Here is a 21,609-nt window from a genome sequence, read left to right as displayed (position 1 = left end):
GTTTTTGTTGGAGGAATATTTGGCCATAGTGTTGATGATTTTGATTTTTTTTTGGAGTATTTAGACACCCCGGGGTACCTGTACTGTAGCCCTCAATAGAGATGAATCCATATGACAACCAAAGCGGAGAAGACTTCAGGAGTTAAAAAGTGACCGCCTTCCGCCAGGGTCCACCCCTCGCCTTGGTTCTCCTCTCCAAAACAATCATTCCCTCTCTACCCATCTTTTGCTTTATGGCTTCATGGCCCCGCTGACTTGAACGTGTCGGTCGGATCGTGGCCTATTGAAAATCTCCTTTCCTTGTGGGTGGCACAATGCGAGTGTGCGCATCTCTACTCTTCTCGAAGTTATTGCCAGGGTGATATCAGCTTCATCATGGCTCGCCGGCTCGTATGCTTCCTGTCCTCCGACTTCTACCAATCCTAGAAACCCCAGACTAATCAAGCTCATCTTTAGGTCCGAACGGGCGTTCAGCTCGGGCTGTTCGTAACCTTCGTGCTTCTTGTCGTTGTTTTCCTCGATAATCGCTTCCGTGTCCTCCCTGCGTCGATCCATGGCCACCTTCCCATGCACTATTCCGGCTTTGTGATCACGGATGTCACCATTACACAATGTTCTTCAATAAATCCCTTCTCGAACTGCAGGCTGGACCCGGATGCCTGGGCGCGCATCGACAAGGATCTCTACCTGCGTTCGGGCTGGACCTCGAGTGCCTATATCCAGTTTCAGCGGAAGAAGGAAGAAGATCTGGGCCCAGATGACAAAGTCGTCATCGATCTTAAAATCAGCCGTCTGACCCCCGAGTCAGACTACACTGGCAAAGGAGAAGTCCAGGCGTGGGAGCCACGGCCGGGGGGTATCTGGTTGAAGCGGACGGCCGCGCGCCACGCCAGCGACTCCGAGAAAGCAGTGACATATGTTGATGTTCTTTTTGGTGCTGATGCTGTGGACCCTCGCCCTAATTGGGAAGTCAAGGATACCCCGTTGCTGTTGGATGGATGGACGGAGAAACTAGAGACTCGTCTCAGTATTCGGCGTGGAAACCCAACTAAGAGCAAGAAACCCATCCCTCGAATCAATGAAAACGGAAAGTTCAAGGTTATGCAACTAGCGGATCTCCACCTGAGCACTGGGTTGGGTGACTGCCGAGACCCTGTCCCCGCCGAGTCGGTGCCTGGACAGAAGTGCGAAGCCGACCCCCGGACATTGGAGTTCGTGGAGCGGCTTCTTGATGAAGAAAAGCCCGATATGGTTGTCTTGACCGGCGACCAGATTAATGGAGAAACTTCTCCTGATGCCCAAAGTGCTCTGTTCAAGTCCGTGCAACTTTTAGTTGACCGCAAAATTCCGTACGCTGCCATCTTTGGCAATCATGACGACGAGGGCGATCTCAACCGAGCCCAGCTCATGGCCATGTACGAAGACCTTCCTTACTCTCTTTCAACCGCAGGCCCCGAAGACATTGACGGTGTCGGCAACTATATTGTCGAAGTTCTTGACCGGGGCAAGAGTACACACTCCGCCCTTACTTTCTACCTACTTGATACACACGCCTATTCCCCTGATGAACGCCAATTTAGAGGCTATGACTGGATCAAACCGAGTCAGATTCGTTGGTTTAAGAACACCGCTCAGAGTTTAAAGAGAAAACACCAGGAATATTCCCATATTCATATGAACATGGCGTTTATTCACATCCCATTACCCGAGTACCGGACCTCCGGCAAGTACTGGAAGGGCGAGTGGTCTGAAGCCCCGACGGCGCCTGGATTCAACTCAGGCTTCAAGGACACCCTAGAAGAAGAGGGTGTCCTCTTTGTCAGTTGCGGACAGTAAGTACTAACGCCTACAGAGACCCACTCCATTTTTTCGGACATGTGCTAACCTCTGGCAGTGACCATGTCAATGACTACTGCATGCTTGAACAAGATTCAAACGATAAGCCATCCCTCTGGATGTGCTACGGTGGTGGTGTCGGCCTCGGCGGCTACGGTGGCTATAATGATTATGTCCGACGAGTTCGCTTCTTCGACTTCGACATGGGGCCCGGTCGTGTTACAACATACAAACGTCTAGAATGGGGTCAAACGGAAGCCAAGATCGATGAGATGATGATTGTCGACGGTGGTGCTGTCGCCGGCCCGAAAGACTCGTCCTAATGGGGCTGCCTTCTCTATTTATCACTTTCTCCTCCGCCTCTCTTACATTTCTCCGACTGTGAGCATTTCTGCTCCTCTCATACTGTCGTTTACGCTCTTGGCGACTCCATTTCCTTTCTTCTATTTTGTACATATACTTGCCGCTTTTCCTGTCCCCTTGCCCGCAAAAGGTCGGCGTCCGTAGGATCTCCATCTCTTACTGAATACTTCACAATTTTCTTCTCTACCGCGATTTACCCCTTCCAAAGTGATGTATATCTCAAACAACGTATTGACTGACTCCAGCATTCAATTCGTAAAAGATACAGCGTTTGGTAAACTTTTAATATATTAAAGTCATACCTGTACCTCTCATCACCACCATTTCTCAAAGAAGACTCTCTCCTCTCCCCCCTCTCCAAGGTTACCTTTTAGCAACTCCACCATTTCATCCGTCATTTTCGGAGGCCCACAAACATAAGCTACTGCGTTCTGTGGATCGAGTTTACCATCCCTTCCCGCAACCGCCGAGTGGAGATCTTGTCTACTAATTCTCCGAGGATGGATGACGAGGTCTGCGGGGATGTCAGACGAAGTGAGATGATTCGAGGCCAAATTCGTTAAAAATAGATCTACAGAGATCCGCAGACGGTGTGATTGGGATTGGGAGCGAATGATTTGACGAAGCCTGGCGAGGAACAGGACCTGGTCCAGAACAGCATCCAGCGAGGACTCATGCTCCTGGGGCACCCGACTGGAGTAGAGAAAATGAATGTCCAAAGGCTGAGGTGGTTGACTTTGGTTATTGAGATGGGAAAGAATGGAGATAAGAGGGCTTGAACTGCGTTAGCCGTTATACGTATTTTACGCCACCTTCCGTCTGATTGGATCTAGCAATAAAAACACTTACTTGATCCCAACACCACCAGCAATGAGAATCACGTTCTTTACACTGTGTAAGTCAACTCCAGTTGGGGGCCAAACAAAGCTTCCGCCAACACGGATGTTGAGTTCCCTGCCGAGAATCTGCTCTTTCGGCCGCCACAGCCATGCTGCGGACGGGTTGTTTGGGGATTCTTGGACAGCTAGCTCAACAAAAGGTGCTCGTCCTTGCCACGCAATGGATGAGCCGGCCTCCTCACCTGCCAGGGTCTCTGTAGGTGATATAGGCAGTGATAGGGGCTGGGCATCTGCAGGGGTGGAGGTTATAGTAAATCCCCCAGCCTGGGTGATGGAGGGAATATGAACGTCCAGCCACTGGCCAGGAAGGAATGAAAACGGTTGTTGCTTGTCATTCTATCCGATCATCAGCGACGTTAATTTTCTTTTGCCCTCGAATAATGGGAGATATATGATGGTGACGGCTCATTGGCTGTTGGGCTTGCCCAAGTGTATATCAAGCAGAACTATACATAATGCTGACTCGGGGTAGACACTCGATTGGATAATAATCTCCCCGACATAGTGGAAAAATGGGAATGTATATCAGAGAAAACGGGGGACATACATGGCTCTCCTGAGTAGGTATCGCGAATTGTAACAATCGGACCGAAGAATTGACTTGTTCTACATGCGTCAGGCGCACCGGATAAAGTCTGTTTTGCCGAGGTTCCGCTGCCGTGCGCAACTCATGCGGGATTGAGTCTTCGCGCTGGGAACTCATAATGTCACGCAATGTTGCTGGGTTACTTCCTTGGATAATATTGGTCCGTATACACGGTCGCCAGGGCGAGGGCCCCCGGTGGGAAGCGCGGATCGCTGGATTGGCTGACGCAGTTGTCGAAAGCCCCTCATTCGATATTGGGGGCGAATCGGGACAGTGGATATAGAAGAATAGAGAACTGAAGCTTATAAAGAAAGCGTCGTCTTGAAGAAATCCTGTTGTTGGAACGACCCTCGTTGACACCCGCGACGTTGGGCGGTGTTGGCTGGGCACATGACTTGTTCGTTGCACTTCATGACCTCCTCGAGTGGCCCATGTTCCTCTCTCATTTATTTTTCGCCTCGAGGCATAATGCAATCAATCTAATTTTACGGTCTACTTTTTTGGGTTATGGACAAGATGAAGAACTATCATCCATGTCCGGCGCATATGTATGCACTGAACAATGTGATGTGCTTCGTACCAAATGCGGACAGCGAGCGATATCACTGGGGCCCACGACTCGACGTCCTCCACCACGGCGTTTCGTCAAACACGCTCGCACTAGTTATGCAACCCGAAGAACCGAGTCTCTCGTGGTAGAGGTTCTCTGTGATGCAAAGCCCTCCACCGTGCAGATCTGCCCGCCCATCACACTTGCTAGTGTGTGACGACCGGCGGGAAGCACGGGTCCTAGCCATGCTATTGGTGGGACAGCCCTGGTCTGGTTTACTCGCTGGCGCTTTGCCGCCCCAAAGTATTGGACAGATGCACACCCGGGAAACCGCCCAGGCCTCACAGTCTTCCGGGAATGCTTTTTGATTCGTGCCCCGCTCTGCAGGTGCGCAATGGGGCAAGTGAATGTGTCGGCGGACCGGGAGGTCTTGAAGCCCATATCTAACGACTTGCCCTCCGGATTTGCCCAGGCTCGGGCTTCTCTTGTTTCTTTTACTCTCCGAAGCTTCAGTCCTTGGGTTGGTCACTACCTGCGATAGACTGGATATGTCACAGCCAGCAGGTCTGGCCTAATCGCATTCTACTACCTCATTACCACATTAATATTTATCGCTGTCGCTTCCACGACTGAACTGCCAACACCAAGCCCGCAAAACAATACGCATTCTGGATTAATTGACCGGGAGCTGTCCACCGCAAAAATGCCGTTCATCTTCCCGAGAAAACACCGCCATTATAAGGTCACACAATACCTGATGATTGCTGAGCTGCCGATTACGATCGTCATCTTGACACTGACGGGCATTGCATCGCATGACCTATACCGGACCTTGTTATGGCAGGATGGAGCAGACAACGGTTTCAACAGTTCACCTGACGAGGAGCTCTATGCTGCAGCCAACTATCGGCCCTATACGTCTCCCTTGGTTTGGTCATCATTGTAAGACTCGCTCAAAAAATGGGACTAGGTGGATCGGCGCTGACTCTTTTACAGTATGACCAACTACAACCTAGTCTTGGGAGTTCTTAGCACATTCTTCCTAATCGTCAAGTATCCTCTTCATGCCATGCAGCTGTTCTTTCCTCCAGTAGCAACGTTCATCCAAGGCTCTCTCATTGCGCTCTATATCGTATCGGCACGTTACCAGGCTGGCCCTGACATGTCCGATCCCAAGCACCCCCAGCCTGGACCGCCATGGTACATTACGAAGAATTGCAATGTGGCGGCAAAAAAGTCAAACATTGGATACTGTCAGCAGGCAAAATCGCTCTTTGCTGTCACCATCATCCTTATGTATGAGAAGGCTTTCCTTGCCAGACTTGTCAATTCAAGATGCTAATATTCTTCTGCAGAGTTCTTTATGCCGTGCAGTTCGGGTTTGTCCTACACTCCTGCTTCATCACGGACGAGGAACGCAACCAGGTTCTTGAGGAGAGAGAAGAGAAGCGCGTCGAAAAGGAGTTTGAGGCTGAGATCATGAAGTCACCTAGCATGATCCCTTTGACTCCCGCCTTCTACGGCCAAGACCATCCCATGCTACCCCGGACTCCTGGGTACCCACCCTTGGCTTCTGCTGGGCCGGTGACAAATGGAGGCAATCTTTTTGCGCCTCATTCTGCACGGATACCGGCCTTCAATCGACTGGGAAGTAGCATGGGTAGCAGCAGTCCCTCATCAGATCTCCCGCTACGCAACAACAATAACAACCACCATGATCTGCCAACACCTCCAATTCCATCACAGCCACAGACTCCAGAAACTCAGTATGGACAAGGATCGCCAATGTACTTCCCTCCACCGCCTAAGAAGCCATCAAAGAAGTAAATTTAGCGTTTTGGGTATCGCATTTCTTGACAAGTTTTCCATGATACCATCCACTTTCTACAATTGTTGCTCTCTTTTTAAGGAATGGCGTTGGTCTCATTCTGCTTAAATGTTCCCTGAACACTCTGATTACTCGTGAAACGTGAAGTTTCCCATCTTGCAAGCTCGTCTCTTTGTGATCCGCGGAACCTTTCAATGGAAATTCATTTCCAGTCCATAATTCGGCAGTTGTTATTCAATGCCGCACAATTGAAAGCTCTCAATAAATAAGTATGGAAAAAGTAAGACGAATTGATTCAGTAAATACCTGATATCGAGCTCTCACAAAATGGGTTCAAACCCCGAAAAACACATATTATGTACTATGAAAAAGTGCCAAGTGATTGAAGACATGGTCATAAATTCGTGAATCATGCTAAAATTCAAGCATATAGCAAATGAGAAGTCAGAACCAGATACGTTGGTGCTGTTTGAATGGACAGGCATCATATTCACCCATTGGTTCTCGAAGGGCAGGACGTGATAAATGAGGCGGAGGGTGTATTGAGAACGACTTTAAGATCCAATAAAAAAAAGAGAGATAAGGAATGATTCCAATCGAGGAGCCTGCCGCTTTGAGAACCAATGAGAGAAACAAAAGGACTAAGTAGACTCCTGGCGTTTCTTCTCCTTTTTGGACCAGCGCACTGAGTGGATTGATCACATTAGCTAGACTCTTGCAGAAAAGGGGACAAACATACAGCCACAGGCATTACACAATGTCTTCGGGCCACCAGGGCCTTTTCTCCACTCAGGAGAATCCGCTGTGCCACAGTCACCACAAACATGCTGCGCCTTAAGCCTCTTGCGGCGATCTCCTTCTTGAACATTCCGGGCTTGATCGGCTGCCGTAGTGATGTCAATATCACAATGGATCAGTCGACCCTGGGGCAGACCTGTGCTGAGGCCCTGCGATCTTTCACCGTCACCATAGTAGAGACCAGTCATAACCTCGATCCCATCGATGTGGGAGAGTCCCTCAGCACGAGGGTGATTGTCAGAGTAGTAATCCCCTGATGGGCCTGAATCGGAATCGTCTGAATTTGGTGCCACAGTGTCTGTAGAGTCCTGATCGCTCAGTGATCCCTGTCCGCCGCTTTCAAAAGATTTTTCTTGGTCGGCCTTGCTGTATGGTGGTTTGGCTGAGCTTGCTTCTTCATCTTCTTCCTGCTTGAGCCTGGCAATTTGCTGCATCAAACGTGCGTTCTCAATTTTGTGTTCTAAGAAAGAGTCGAGAAGCAGAGAGTTCTTCGTCGGGAACGGGCGACATATGAGGAAAAATCCAATGCAGCGATCCTGGCTCGTTGTATTCTGTTCCTGGGATTGGGTTTGGCTTGCGATGTGGGGGTGCCCGAAAGCTTCGACGAGACCATACGTGCTGTTGGTCTTTTGCAATCGCATATGGGTTCGGAATGGCTTGTTCATTGCAACCGAATCGTCCATGTCTCGTAGAAAAATAAGCTTGTCGTCTTCGTGGATATGATCGGTGAAGAGGCTTCCCTCAAGTTGCTTGGGAATGCGACCGGTGATCCACTTTGCCGATGGTGATGCATAGGTGATCTGGCCCTGGGCGTTGAGTAAGAGAAACAGGTCTTTCATCTCCTCCAATACCCGTTGCGTCCAACCTGGATCATTTTGTGCCGGTTTATATCCACCTTCTTGCTGACCTTGCGATCCTTGCTGCCCTAATTGCCCATAAGGACCCACCACATGTTGCTGTTGCTGTTGTTGCTCCGACGCTGGGTAGCCTTGCCCTTCATCATTCGAGTTACTCCGGGATGGTGGAGGCAACTGCACCCTCTCCTGAGGGGGGTTGGTGAGCCGTAGCCATGATATTGAAGAGAGTCTGACAGATGCAGGAGATTGGAAAGAGGCAGTAAGCGGCGAGATGGGGTCAGCGAGGCGGAGCGCATTCAAACTCTCAAAAGTCCCTCCACATGCACTAGCGCATTATTTTGGAGAGCGGGATGCGATAGATACGCTCGGTACAAGAGTTGATGATGTAATTCAACGAGCACTACCAAGCCGGCGGATAGACCAGAAATCTGCCCTTGAAACTGGTGGAACTTCAACCTAATGGGCCTGACCGCATAGACAGCGTGTTCGGCAAGGAAAGAGAAAGAGGTAGGAAATCACATCCGGTCCTCTTCGTGGTTGACAGTCGCTCGCCGATCTTGTGGGGCACCGGCTTACTTATCGGTCATTTACGGACACGTGACTTCCTGTCGCACCGACGCGTGATGGAGAAGGTCGATACATCACAAGTTACAAGCGATCTGAGCCCCCGCCACAGCTGTATTCAGTGACAAAAGAACTCATATTTAAGCGTGGATAAGACCAAGAACAACTTATTGCAGGCCAAGAATATCTGAAGGGCCGACGTTGGCCTGTACCGCAAAGATGTAAGTGCGGAGCAAGCTCCGCTTTACATGGTTATGCTGCTAACAGTTCGATGATAGGTGTAAGTTTTTGCAACACAGAAGCTGGTGAGGCTTGATCTAATCGAGATACAATCGAGAATAGCAACGATCGATAAACTCTCTATTCTGGGGTGAGGATTCGCACCGGGCTGGCTTACGCGACTCGTGCCATCCTGCTTTTCCGGGCCTATGCTAACCTGTGAGTTTCCTTCCCAGAGTCCGTTCGTTCGACAACATGCGCAGCGAGACAATACAGTTCCACACACCTCTGACTCTGATTGTTGGATATAATGGCTCAGGAAAGACGGTATGCTCTCTATAGTCGGAAGCGTACGAGGCAATAGCTCTGCAAGCTGACAGGGCCTAGACCATCATCGAATGTCTCAAGTATGCCACCACGGGCGATCTCCCTCCGAACAGCAAAGGTGGTGCTTTCATTCATGATCCTAAGCTATGTGGTGAGAAGGAAGTCCTCGCCCAGGTGAAGCTTTCGTTCAATGGCACCTCGGGCGCCAAGATGGTAGCCACGCGCAGTCTCCAGCTTACCGTTAAGAAAACTACGCGGCAACAAAAGACTTTAGAGGCACAGCTTGTCATGGTGAAAAATGGCGAACGTGCGTCGATCTCATCCCGTGTTGCGGAACTAGACCAGATCATGCCTCAATATTTAGGTGTTTCCAAGGCCGTCTTGGACTGTGTTATCTTCTGTCACCAGGATGAGAGCCTTTGGCCAATGAGTGAACCTTCTGTATTGAAGAAAAAGTTTGACGAGATCTTTGAAGCAATGAAGTACACCAAGGCCATCGACAATATCAAAGCGCTACGTAAAAAGCAAAATGAAGAGCTAGCCAAATTCAAGATCATGGAGCAACATGCCAAAGAAGATAAAGACAAGGCTGATCGTGCTGAGAAGCGATCCATCAAGCTGCAGGATGAGATCGAGGTGCTACGAGGAGAGACTCAGCAGATGTCGAAAGAGCTGCGGCGTATAAATGACCTGGCCGACAAGGCCTGGAAAGAATCTGAAAGCTATTCTCAAGTTCTCGGGGCCCTTGAAGGAAAGCGAATTGAGGCGAAGAGCGTTCAAACCACAATTGATAACTTAAAACAGCACCTTGTTGAGTTGGACGACTCGGATGAATGGCTTCAGTCAAATTTGGAGCAATTTGAGACGAAGCAAATTGAGTACCAGCAACAAGAAGAAGCCCAAAAAGAAAACTATATGGAACTCAAAGAGCACATCGAGAGTGCCCGACACAGGCTGGGTTTGAAACAAGCCGAGAGCGGAAAACATGAGAACGACAAAGCAAACTTTGAGCGACAAGTTGAAAGACGCCAGAACATGATCATTGAGGTTGCCCGTGGCAACAATATCCGTGGAGTTGATGACAATCTCGACCAAGAAGGAATCAATGCGTTCATGCAGAAATTACGGCGCCATCTGCGAGAAAAAACCAATCCCTGGATCGTGTGAAACGTGAGGCTCAGCAGGAGCTCCGGGAGGTTCAAGAAGCTTTGAATGAGATTGGGCAGCGGAAGTCTGCCCTTCAAGAGAGCAAAAGCGCCGCAAAGAGGCGCATCGCTTCGAATGACAAAGAAGCTGCAGTGTACCAAGGAAAGCTGAACGAGATTGACATCGACGAGGCAGTTCAAGCCGGATTGGAAGCCAAAATCGATGACATTAGCTCCAGCCTAGAAACCTCTAAAGAGCGAGGCAAGACTGCCTCCTGGGACCAAGAGATTCAAAATATCAATTCTCAGATCCAACATCTGGAGGATGAGAACACAAGATTGAATTCTGAATTGATTGACTCTACCAAAAAGGCTGGTGATTTAGCTCGCTTGGATCATCTCAAAAAGGAGGCCAAGGACAGAGAACGAGGTCTACAGACAATGAAGGGTGCACATGGAGACCGTCTTGCGAAGGTTGTTGGCCCAGATTGGCAGCCTCAAACGCTGGAAAAGGACTTTCAGCATGCTGTTGATATTGAATCAAAGAAGGTTGTCGACGCAGAGCGTGACCGCGATGCAGTGAGCCGAGAGGTAGAGCAAGTCGAGTTCAAGCTGAAGAATGCGAAGAAGCATCTGAAGTTGAGACGCAAGGACCTTGATGATTGCGTGAATGAGATCCATGAAGCGGTCGGTGACGAGCCTTCCGAATACCCCATCATTCTTAAGGACCGCCAAGCTGCATTTGAGCTTGCCCGGAAGGATGCTGACCAGTATGCTGGTATGGGCGAGTATCTTAACAAGTGTCTTGATGCAGCAAAACGAACCAAGCTCTGCCGGACGTGTCAAAGATCTTTCAAGAACGAATCGGAACTTCAGACATTCACCAAAAAGCTCGAGGCCCTGGTCAAAAAGGCTGGCTGGGATGCTGAGGATGAGATCCTAAAGAACATGGAGCAAGACCTTGAAATTGCTCGTGCAGCCAGTGGGTTCTATGACCAGTGGATCCGCCTCTCAGAGACAGATATCCCCGAGTTAGAGCGGGAAGAGCAAGAATGTGAAGCGCAGAGGGATCAGCTTCTAGATAAACTTGAGGCACATGACCGACTGGTAAGCGAGAAATCAGAGTACAAGAGAGATGTTGAAGGTCTTGCAAAGACGGTCAATACGATTGCAAGGTACGATGCCGATATTAAGAACATTGCTTCACAATTGCAGGAGCTCTCTGCAAAGCAACAGGATTCTTCCATGGGCCGTACGCTGGAGGATATCCAAGAAGAAATTTCGACAATCAACGAAAAATCCCGAGAGCTGAAGAAAACTTTGGCGAAGTTAATCAATGAGAAAGATCAGAACCGAAGCGAGATGAACAAGCTTGAGCTTCAACTGAGAGACGTGAGGGACAACCTCAGCAATGCCAAATTCCAGCTGGAAAAGAAAGCCGACCTGCTTGTCCGGCTGGAAGAATACAAAAGGCTCAATGCTCAACAGCGTGAAGCAATCGAAAAAGCTGATAGTGATATTGAAAACCTCTCGCCTGAACTGCTTCAGGCTCAAGCTCGCTACGATGACATTAGTCAACGAGCTGACGCACGGGAGCGAGACCTACAGCATGAGATCAACCGTCTCTCGGAGTGCATTCATCAGCTTGATCTTGCAAACGACGATATCAACTCTTACAATGAACGAGGAGGGCCCAGTCAGCTCGACAGGAGTAGAAAAGAACTCGCTGAGATCGAAGGCGAAATCACCAAGCTTGAATCCGAGCAAGGCGAGATCACAAGACAAATCAATAAAATATCTGCTCAGTTGAAAGACAGCGAGAATACGAAGCGGCAGTACTCAGATAACTTGACATATCGTCAAGCCACCCGATCTCTAGATAAGGTCTTGGAGGAAGTTAGGCAGCTCGAGGCGCAGAACGCCGAGGTTGATCGCAGCCGCTTCCAACGAGAGTCCGAGCGTTTGACTCGTGAACATAACGCCCTCGCTGCCAAGCAAGCCAGCAAAATGGGCGAAATGAAATCCAAGGACGATCAGCTGATGCAGCTCCTAGCAGACTGGAACACAGACTACAAGGATGCCGCATCGAAATACAAAGAAAGCCATATTAAAGTGGAGACTACTAAAGCCGCGGTCGATGACCTCGCTAGGTATGGCGGCGCTCTTGATAAGGCTATTATGCGCTATCATAGCTTAAAGATGGAAGAAATCAACTCCATCATTGGCGAGCTCTGGCAAAAGACCTACCGAGGAACAGATGTCGACACTATTTTGATTCGGTCTGACAATGAGAACGCCAAGGGTAACCGCTCCTACAACTACCGAGTCTGTATGGTCAAGCAGGGCGCAGAAATGGACATGCGAGGTCGCTGCAGTGCTGGCCAGAAGGTACTCGCTAGTATTATTATCCGTCTGGCTTTGGCGGAGTGCTTCGGTGTTAATTGTGGTCTCATCGCCCTCGATGAACCCACCACGAACCTGGACCGTGACAATATCCGCTCTCTGGCAGAGTCATTACACGATATTATACGTACCCGCCAACAACAGTCAAACTTCCAGCTGATTGTTATCACCCACGATGAGGAATTCTTGCGGCACATGCAGTGCGGTGACTTCAGTGACTACTATTACCGCGTTTCGCGAAATGAGAGGCAAAAGTCAATCATTGAAAGGCAGTCTATTGCTGAGGTGTGTTTCTGAATAGGCTTCCTTTTTAAACTATACTCATGCATATCTAGGTCATGTAATATCCGTTCACGAACCCTCTCGTATCGTCGAGGTCTGGTCACAAGCACAGGTAAAATTTGTTGAGAAGCTTTATCATACCCATTTTTAAGCGTCAGGAGGAAAATTATTCCAAATATTCCGAACATAATTTTATTTATTCCTTTTGCTTCCACGCACGATGAGAGTACATTTCGAATACTTTTAATCCAATTATTGCGTAGGTCAAGAACATTTAGATAGTTCAAAGTGTGTAAAACTGTAGCTAGGCTATTGATCATCTCGCTCTATATCTATCTCAGCATCCTCGTCATCAAGGAGTGGCACGAAGCGAAATTCGACAAAATGCTTTGGAACATCACGCCCCTTGACACCAGCACCTATAGACCTACCAGAAGGGCTTGGGTCATCCAGGTAAATCATGAACTGCAAGCTCAGCGCACCCTGCCTATCACCTCGAATACTGACTTTATTGGCGACCGCCATAGCACGAGCAGCCTTTCGAATGAGTGCAAAGCTATAATTCTGTCTGATGCGCTCGCCCATAGACGGTGGTGGCGAAATCTGGAATGTTTCTGTAACAGTGGGAGCCAGTTTCGCTCTTGTTGCACGTGCTCGTGATGTCCCATCATCAGTTAGGACTTTGCGCATCTGCGATGGGCCTCCTTGGGTGGAACCACCAACAATTTCATTATGTTGGTCAATGGAAAATTCCACAGTTGATTCACTGAAAGGACCACCGGCGCCAGTTAGAGCAAAGTATGGCTCACGGTTGGCGCAAGCTGACATCTTGAGAATGGTTGGATTGGAAGAATCCAGCTCGCCAATTGCATTATGTAGCCAAGCAGAGCCCATAATCAATTTCATAATAATAGCATCGCGCTGCAATGGTATGTCTTGTTCATCATCTTCACGCTCGTAGGTCACTAACTCGCAAGTTGTCTTTACACCAGCTTCTGTGATGGCGATACTGAGCGGAGCACCGTGCTGAAAATATTGAATAGTACAGGAGCGGTCCATGAGTAAGGCGGGGGCATTAAATGCACTCGAGGCCGGATTGGTTTGGGGGAGATTGCTTTCTCGGGATCCACTGGGTTCATTCAGGTCGTTGATGCCGAAGATTTTCAATGTCTCAAGCAGCGCAGAGAGCGAGATGACGAATTGCGGATCCGCTTGCTCATCCAAAGAATCATCATTTCCATTGGACTCTTCCGTAGGATTGTGATTATTGGTTGGCTTGTTGAAGGTATAGCTGGTAAACAGAGATTTGTCCAGGAATGCTAGTCCAGAGATGACGCGGCCTTCTTCAGCGGAGAATCGAAGGCCCTCAGGGGAAATCCGAACTGTTGCTCTAGGGACAAATCCAATACAGGAGAGCAGAGTATAGAGGTGGTGGGCATTATTCGAGACACCGGTGAAGAGTGGCTCCATGGTGATGTGAGGTGAGACCTGCTATCCTGTACTTTGGGGGAGGGGGGGCACAAAGATGATATGATCAGGTATGAAAAATTTTTCACAAAGGTGTGATAATTTGGAAGCGTCTAGCAAGACAGTCCCCTTTAAATTCCCTGCTTATGGTACATGGAAGGGGTAGTCTGTGGGTATCGATACGCGTTAAACATAAACTCCGGCAGCGCAGATAGTGAAAACAGCGCCAAAACTATGTATGATAGCATAATTTAGTAGGATTTCAAGTATTGCAATGAAGGCGCATCTACTCACCCAAACAGTAATGAAGCTGGGACACCCAGAGACGCGACACTCAGAAAAGACCGGTCTGTTGATGATTGTGAGAAGCTGTTATTTGGCATCGTCCCTAGAAGTCAACTTACTCAGGCCAAAAAGTCCAGTGAAGATAATTGCTGTCATAGAGAAGGTTAGATAGATATACTTCGTTTGAAGTGATGGTGAGCTATCCTTACCGAGAAGCAGTAAGTTGAAGCCGACAGTAAACTGGCTGTCCTTAGAAACGATAGGTGAGAAAGGTGTTGCGGAGGCTGCCTCCCAGGCTTTGTTCAAAGACATGAGTAATTGATCTGTGTGCAGAGGATTCGATATCAAGAGGTGATCGGTCATCAACAGGAGAGTTGTAGACCGTGGGAGGTATAGATGCGTCGATCTGGCCGATACGGGAGACAGACCTGCCGCCATACACCGCTTTCTGTTCTGGTCTGAAAGACTGGGGAGCGTCATCTCATGCAACGCGCAGTCACGGTGTTACCTCAACCATCCACCATGGCCGCTGGATCCCCCAAGAGTAAGTTGTTTGATATACTATGGTGACTATCAGACATTTGCTGGCGGTAACTAATATTATATAGGTGCCAAGAGGAAGGCCTCAGAGGAGGCAGCTTCCCCGGACTCTCAGCACCAAGCCAGTAAGAAAGCACGCACCGATTCACCAGAGAAAGAGGTTTGTCACCCAGAAACCCTGTAACAAATCATTCTAATCCTTGACCAGGAAGAGAGTCCATTGCGCAAGCCACCACTGCGTATTGTTCCATTCCCGGAGAAAGTGAGTCCCTTTCACCCCCACTCCCTCGCCTTGCTTGAGTTCAACATGGACTGACTCGACCGATAAGCCTGCTGTCCTAGAAGAGCGTCGAGGAGATATTGAGTTCCGTGTGGTCAACAATGATGGATCGCATGATAGCTTCATCGTGCTTACAGGCCTGAAGTGCATCTTCCAGAAGCAACTGCCGAAGATGCCGAAGGACTACATTGCCCGACTCGTCTACGATCGTTCACACTTGTCAATTGCCATCGTCAAGCATCCTCTTGAGGTTGTTGGGTGCGTAAATTGAGCATTGACATATCATGATTGCGATGAACACTGACAGCGTCCTCTAGCGGAATCACTTACCGGCCCTTTAATAGCCGCAAGTTCGCGGAGATCGTCTTCTGCGCGATTTCCTCTGACCAGCAGGTCAAAGGGTATGGTGCTCACTTGATGTCTCACTTGAAGGTATGGTGAACTCCCTAGACCTTGATGTTTGCCGCTAAATCCCTCTCAATAGGACTACGTGAAAGCCACCTCCCCGATTATGCATTTCTTGACGTATGCGGATAACTATGCCATCGGATACTTCAAGAAGCAAGGATTTACTAAGGAGATTACCCTTGACAAGTCAATCTGGATGGGATACATCAAGGATTACGAAGGAGGTACGATCATGCAGTGCACCATGCTTCCCAAGATTCGGTATCTTGAAATGGGGCGGATGCTCTTGAAGCAGAAGGAAGCCGTGCAAGCAAAGATTCGTGCATTCAGTCGGTCGCATATTATCCATCCAGCCCCCAAGGAATGGAAGAACGGAGTATGCAAGATCGATCCTCTTTTGATTGCAGGAATCAAGGAATCCGGATGGTCACCTGATATGGATGAACTGGCCCGCCAGCCTCGCCATGGTCCAAACTACAACCAACTGCTCCACCTATTGAATGATATGCAGAATCATAGTGCCGCCTGGCCGTTCACTCAACCGGTGAACCGTGATGAAGTGCCGGATTATTATGAAGTGATCCTGGAGCCAATGGATCTGTCTACCATGGAAGAGAAGCACGAGAAGGACATGTACCCGACCCCACAAGATTTTATCAAGGATGCGATGTTGATTTTCGACAACTGCCGACGATACAACAACGAGAACACCCCCTACGCCAAGAGCGCCAACAAACTCGAGAAGTTTATGTGGCAACAGATTCGGAATATCCCCGAGTGGTCGGTGAGTTTAGTGTCTTCAGATCGACCTATTGATTGTTCTTTTGGCTAATTGAACTGTTTCAGCATCTTTCTGATGGACATTGAGAATTCACTACTATCATGCAAATCTGGCTTTTTACATGGAACGGCGTTTGGGAGGCACTTGGATTTACCAATACCCTGTGGATAAGTTTAGCGGAGCAGGAGGATTTGCCTTGTAAGGACACATGAATTAATGTCATTTTCAATCGCACCAGTGCCGATCAAACCGTTTCGGAGTAAGGTGAAGAATCTGTGTATATGGTCGTAATATGGAGGATGGCGGAAGATGATGCAATATCGGCGGCTAGAAAATGGGGCCGTGACGGGTGGAATGTTACATAAGCCGTGTTGTTTCAGCCCGACGCCAAGACAAGAGGCTGGTCGACGAAAGTACGGAGTCCTCTTTGCTGACTCTTCGTCCCTCTTGCCGCTGAGCTTGGTCTCATTCGTTTGACATTCAATTGATGAGCTGTTCGTGTTTTGCCTTCGCCTAATTACAGCTGCTGCGGAGCGGCTTTGGGCTGATTTTTGATCTGTTGCCGCGGCGCCAGGGGTTTCTGTTTCTCCTATCCCGGCAACCCTATTATTGCGTGTCCTGCGACGACATCCTCAATTCTCTTCACAAACCCCTCCCTCAAGCACCCCACAGGGTGCTCTTCGTTCTTTTAGGGTCTTGTTTACTGTTTCTTGGCTTGTTGAAGTTTTGAGTTGATCTTGCTCGAGCAAACGCGACTTTACACGCTCTCTACCCCCTTTTAGCGCCCCTCATTATTTCCACTTCGACTTCCAAACCCGGTGCTGGATTTTTCACCTCGAACAACTCCTATCAACGCTACCAAAATGGCTTCGCCGGACTCATTCCTCGATGTTGAGGAACGGAATCGCCTCCCAACGCTCTTCGAGGTCTTGAGCCGTCGCACCCTGGCCCCTGTTGATCTCTTCTCTTTCTACATCTACATGCGCGATCAACAGCGCTCCGTGGATTATTTGGATTTTTGGTAAGCCAAACATATTTGCAAATATCTCTAAATGGCATAGTATATCTAATTTTTACTCCGAAACCTTTCAGGCTCGATGTCTCGCAACACATGTCGCTGTGCCGTCACTATGTCCGGGAGCTTCGCCGTTCCGTCCTTGTCGCAACCCCCGACATTGAGAGAGCCGATAGTAAGCGGTCGTCCGCCATGTTGGAGAACCTGGAGAACTTGGGTGATATCCCACTGGTGGAGGCTGGGCCTTCACGTTCGCACAACGAAAAGGACCGCGATGCCGACCACCGCCTATCTGCCTTCCTACGCTCCGAGGGCCACACCTCTTCCCACTCGCCGCAGAACAGTATCGGCTCTCAGCAGTCTGCCGCTCAACGGACTCCTTCCAATGACCCTCGTCCCAGCTCTGGCACTCGCAATGGCGATTCCAATTCACCTGGCCACACTGTTGCTCGAAATGATATCCGTGCTAGCGCCGAGAAGATTCTATATACCTATCTACTCCCTGGCGCCGAGCGCGAGATCATTCTCCCGGAAACAATGGTCTCCACAATCATTAATTTGATCGAAGACGATGGTCGTGACGACCCCGAGGTGTTTGACCCCGCGAAGGACTACGTTTTCCAGGCCATGGAGCGAGACGCATTCCCAGGTTTCTTGCAGGCCAAGGCTCTCGGTAACCTTGTGCCGCTCAGTATCCTGGCCCGTCTTGCGTTTGCGTTGATCAGTTTCGGGGGTGGTTTCTGGGGTGCCTTCTATGTGGTCCTGCGCAACAAGCCTCGTGATGTTCGTTGCTGGGTCATCCTTCCCTTCGCGATTGCGTCTTATTTCATCATCTCCTATCAGTACAAGATTGACCCTGTCATGGCGTTCCTTGGATACAGCGAATACACATTTATGACTTGGGCGCCAATCCGGGAACCATATGTTCGCAAGTTGTTGAACAAGCGTGCTGTGGTCACTGCTTTGATCTCGTTCTTGACTGCCGCTGCATTGAGTATCTTGTTCATTTTTGTGCCAGGCACGATGCTGTGAGAAAACCCCCCATCCCTTTGGTCCCACGTGTTGTGTGCGACTCGAAGCGAAACGATGATGTGAGATGGCCACCGTCATCGCCCCCAGAAAAACCTGCCCTCGTACCACTTGTCGGAGGTAATTCTAGCCCGGCGTTCGGATTTTTTCCTGTTCTGATATGCTTCTGCGAAGCACTAATCTTTGGATTTGCCCTGCTCCTGGAGACTCGCTTGTCACCCGTAATTTTTGCCGGATTCATCTTGTCTCGAGAGTGTTGGGGCCTCTCCATCTTAACCCCTTCCTGATTTCCCTTCCACCCGCTAATTCTCTCGGCGGTCCCGCAATTCAATCTCCTTGTCGTGTCCATATTTGCCCATTGTCCACTTATTTCCGTGTCTTTTTTTTTTCATTTGTTCCCTTCTCTCAATACCCCTTCCGATTTTGGTCACTTGTATTGTACTTATGTTTTAAATGAGTCTGGCCATTAGGGCATTACGAATGCGACCTATTTAGGTGATTTTACTATCCTTGATGCAGTATGTTAGGTTCAATTAGCCAAAAGTAACTAGTAACTCTACATCCCACGGCTCTGCCTCCACAACGGCATCTGAACTAACCGACACAAGTGTGAGGGATTGCATCCATATGGAAATATATAATTCCAAGGCTCTGGCGTCTGGCCATAGTATTTCGTACTGGAAATATTGCCTATACATGTTGTATAAGGCTAATCAGGATCGGTACATCTAGACAGCCACCTAAATCGATATGAGCAGATATGCGTCTTGACTATCCGCGATAGAAATTGGCGAAAAAAACATGTAATAAGCTCGCATCATTGATTCATAAAGGGACATAAATTTCCCGAGTTGTCTTTCATGGACGTATGCTAAGCGAGGTTAAGCAACTTGATCATTGACGGTCATCAATTCGCATCGCTTAGAGCCCCATCAAGTCTTGCGCCCCAGTATCCGCTTTGAATGTCTGCTACTGCTCCCCCGCGATGACCCCGCGCCTTCATCGATGTCCATGCGCGAGCCAGACTCCCCGTTGTCCCCGGACGCGAACCCGTCATCGACGTCAATGTCGTCCGCCTCGCGCTTGTTACCACCCATCCCTAGCCCCAGCCGTCCTCCCAGTCGCCGCCCGACACCGGCAGCCTTACCGGCTCGTCCATTGCCGGCGCCCGCGGTACTATCAAGCCCCACTGCACTCTGGCGGCGCTTTGTGGCTTCCTCCAAAAGCCGCTCATGCTCCTGTTCTTTCGCGTGCCGCTTCGCAGCGTTGGTCTTGACGAGCACGACTTCGGCCTCGAGGTCCGCGATGACGGCGCCACACCGGGCCTCCCACTCTGTGAGGAGGGCGATCATCTTCGGAAGGGACTGCGGTTGCACATCGCGGAGAGGGGCGACGGAACTGACGTCTACGGTTGGTGGGATGGAGGCGGGGGACAAGCGCGCGGAGATAAGATTGGCATAGATGGCGGCCGTCACGAGGGATTCGAGCTCGGCGGTAGTGGAGAGAGAGAGGGCGTCCATAAGGCTTTGATATGTGAGGGGTTTTGTGGTTGAGGCGAGGGAGAGGAGGGAGAGAAGACGGAGTTTTTGGGATTGCTCGCTGCTCAGTTTGGGCAGGTTAGGGGTGGCTGTTTCGAACGTCCCGCGGGATTCTGTTAGCATCGGCCCGTCGCGATAGTCAAAATGGGAAGAGGGACTGACCTTGATAATCCTGCCATGTACCCCAAGCAAAGATCTCCAGCAGCTTCAGGTAGGCTTGGTACTCTGCGGGGGTATCGGGGGCCGCTAGGGCTTGGATGGTCGGCGTCTCGAGCAACTCGGCGAAGACGTATGTTTGGGGGCTGCTGGTCGCATTTGTGACGATATTGGCGACGAAGCGCGGGGAAGTTGCGCTGTTGGATGTGGCGAGGGCAATGAAGGGCTGTAGAGCCTCCAGGGCCCGGGAGTGTGTTTGGTCCATGAAATGCGGTCAATCGTAGGGGAAGTTGATAATTAGATCAGGTGGTGGGGGCCCAATGGAGGTATGAAATCAAAGCAATCGAGGCCCACTTAGGGGACGAAGGACAAAGAGGACAGTGTGAGGAAAGGAGAATGCGGATCCTGTCGCTCTGTTTACTGTCTGCCCCTCAGCTCCGAAGGCTCGGAGTATCTAAAGGACAACGTATGAAAGATGAAGTATCCCGTGTGGAGTAGCACAACAGCTTCCAGGTTCCGAGTGCGCGGAGGTGAGGTTGTTTATCTTGCCGGAGCTCCGGTTTGCATTCTACACAAACCATGCAAACAAGAGACCCGCTTATCGATAGCCCCGCTTAGTTATCAGCCCATCAGCTTATCTAATCCGATGGTTGAAGTTAGGTTTCCCTGGCGTGAGGATTAACTAGAGGAAGTCAATGGGTGATACATCCAAGACACAGTGAATGGCACCACTACCGACCATGTTCTATACAGGTCATATTCAGCAGACTCACAACAATCATAGTAATCAAATTAATCAGGGAATTCTTCCCTGAATAAAGTACTGGAACTCGTAGGATAGACATTCTATCCGTGTCATCTTGATTAAGTCTTTTGGGGCCGCGTGTCTTGGCAGGCTCCAGAAGACCACCTATACGGAGTATGGGGAGTATCTATACTCTTGGTCTTGATGATATGCCCGAGACCCGGCGACCGGTTGATCCTCCCATGAGCTCGTATTCAATGCAAGGTCCTGTGGTTCTGCGAAGATAAGCACTGCTTCGCGTTGCACACGGCATCATCCCGCGGCCTTGGATCCAACAGATCCAACAACCTCATACACTCTCGTCCACCTGAAACGACGGCCACGCTGACAGGTCCGTCCCCCCCAACCAATGTTTCAGCGTCGCCTGAGAAATCCACTTTTGACAGCCCTGGATAGCCCCGGACAGCCGCTGATGATGGAAGGGCGCGCAGGTTGGTATTGGCATTCTGCCTGAAGCCTGGATCCGTCCGGCCGCGATCTTTGAACTGCGCGGGCCGCATTCCTCAGCGTGGCGCCGATCCACTGCACATCCCACTGCGTAATCACATCCACGTCCACCACATCCACTCATCCACCTTTTTTGCTAGTTCGAGTTTACAGTCACTTGATTCTTGGTCAGCCACCAAAGAAGGGGTTCCTGGCTGCCGT

General features: G+C 49.8%; 10 protein-coding genes across 10 annotated transcripts; 5 read left to right on the top strand and 5 right to left on the bottom strand.

The window, feature by feature from the left end:
• Positions 1-375: 375 nt before the first annotated feature.
• N7462_007793 (metallophosphoesterase family protein) lies at positions 376-2,159 on the top strand (the record flags this gene model as incomplete). Its single annotated transcript, XM_057079511.1, has 3 exons — positions 376-390; positions 457-1,832; positions 1,895-2,159. 3 exons carry the CDS (start codon positions 376-378, stop codon positions 2,157-2,159), a joined length of 1,656 nt encoding a protein of 551 aa, XP_056932181.1.
• Positions 2,160-2,513: 354 nt separating this feature from the next.
• On the bottom strand, positions 2,514-3,801 carry N7462_007792 (FAD-dependent oxidoreductase; the record flags this gene model as incomplete). Its single annotated transcript, XM_057079510.1, has 3 exons — positions 2,514-2,973; positions 3,049-3,434; positions 3,646-3,801. 3 exons carry the CDS (start codon positions 3,799-3,801, stop codon positions 2,514-2,516), a joined length of 1,002 nt encoding a protein of 333 aa, XP_056932180.1.
• A 1,136-nt stretch (positions 3,802-4,937) lies between these two features.
• N7462_007791 (uncharacterized protein) lies at positions 4,938-6,061 on the top strand (the record flags this gene model as incomplete). Its single annotated transcript, XM_057079509.1, has 3 exons — positions 4,938-5,176; positions 5,231-5,530; positions 5,590-6,061. 3 exons carry the CDS (start codon positions 4,938-4,940, stop codon positions 6,059-6,061), a joined length of 1,011 nt encoding a protein of 336 aa, XP_056932179.1.
• Positions 6,062-6,703: 642 nt separating this feature from the next.
• On the bottom strand, positions 6,704-8,304 carry N7462_007790 (GATA transcription factor LreB; the record flags this gene model as incomplete). The annotated part of the gene is made up of 3 exons (XM_057079508.1): positions 6,704-6,747; positions 6,802-8,042; positions 8,294-8,304. The coding sequence occupies 3 exons, from the start codon at positions 8,302-8,304 to the stop codon at positions 6,704-6,706; spliced, it is 1,296 nt and encodes a 431-aa protein (XP_056932178.1).
• A 451-nt stretch (positions 8,305-8,755) lies between these two features.
• On the top strand, positions 8,756-12,719 carry N7462_007789 (MRX complex DNA-binding subunit; the record flags this gene model as incomplete). The annotated part of the gene is given in 4 exon segments (XM_057079507.1): positions 8,756-8,827; positions 8,888-9,988; positions 10,003-12,660; positions 12,711-12,719. 4 exon segments carry the CDS (start codon positions 8,756-8,758, stop codon positions 12,717-12,719), a joined length of 3,840 nt encoding a protein of 1,279 aa, XP_056932177.1.
• Positions 12,720-12,966: 247 nt separating this feature from the next.
• Positions 12,967-14,127, bottom strand: N7462_007788 (putative DNA repair protein Rad1; the record flags this gene model as incomplete). Its single annotated transcript, XM_057079506.1, has 1 exon — positions 12,967-14,127. The coding sequence occupies one exon, from the start codon at positions 14,125-14,127 to the stop codon at positions 12,967-12,969; it is 1,161 nt and encodes a 386-aa protein (XP_056932176.1).
• A 183-nt stretch (positions 14,128-14,310) lies between these two features.
• On the bottom strand, positions 14,311-14,721 carry N7462_007787 (OST5 family protein; the record flags this gene model as incomplete). Its single annotated transcript, XM_057079505.1, has 3 exons — positions 14,311-14,356; positions 14,419-14,473; positions 14,529-14,721. 3 exons carry the CDS (start codon positions 14,719-14,721, stop codon positions 14,311-14,313), a joined length of 294 nt encoding a protein of 97 aa, XP_056932175.1.
• Positions 14,722-14,931: 210 nt separating this feature from the next.
• Positions 14,932-16,504, top strand: gcnE (histone acetyltransferase GCN5; the record flags this gene model as incomplete). The annotated part of the gene is made up of 7 exons (XM_057079504.1): positions 14,932-14,953; positions 15,018-15,109; positions 15,158-15,211; positions 15,279-15,487; positions 15,547-15,661; positions 15,714-16,421; positions 16,484-16,504. The coding sequence occupies 7 exons, from the start codon at positions 14,932-14,934 to the stop codon at positions 16,502-16,504; spliced, it is 1,221 nt and encodes a 406-aa protein (XP_056932174.1).
• Positions 16,505-17,281: 777 nt separating this feature from the next.
• On the top strand, positions 17,282-18,465 carry rgsB (uncharacterized protein; the record flags this gene model as incomplete). The annotated part of the gene is made up of 2 exons (XM_057079503.1): positions 17,282-17,439; positions 17,511-18,465. 2 exons carry the CDS (start codon positions 17,282-17,284, stop codon positions 18,463-18,465), a joined length of 1,113 nt encoding a protein of 370 aa, XP_056932173.1.
• A 929-nt stretch (positions 18,466-19,394) lies between these two features.
• On the bottom strand, positions 19,395-20,421 carry N7462_007784 (COP9 signalosome complex subunit 7; the record flags this gene model as incomplete). Its single annotated transcript, XM_057079502.1, has 2 exons — positions 19,395-20,113; positions 20,163-20,421. 2 exons carry the CDS (start codon positions 20,419-20,421, stop codon positions 19,395-19,397), a joined length of 978 nt encoding a protein of 325 aa, XP_056932172.1.
• Between the last annotated feature and the right edge of the window lie 1,188 nt (positions 20,422-21,609).

Source organism: Penicillium macrosclerotiorum (genome assembly GCF_028827735.1).
Source record: "Penicillium macrosclerotiorum strain IBT 26536 chromosome Unknown utg000007l_segment0_segment0, whole genome shotgun sequence".
Classification (NCBI taxonomy): domain Eukaryota; kingdom Fungi; phylum Ascomycota; class Eurotiomycetes; order Eurotiales; family Aspergillaceae; genus Penicillium; species Penicillium macrosclerotiorum.
The sequence above is the reverse complement of the archived record's forward strand: the minus strand, read 5'-3'. Positions and strand labels throughout refer to the sequence as shown.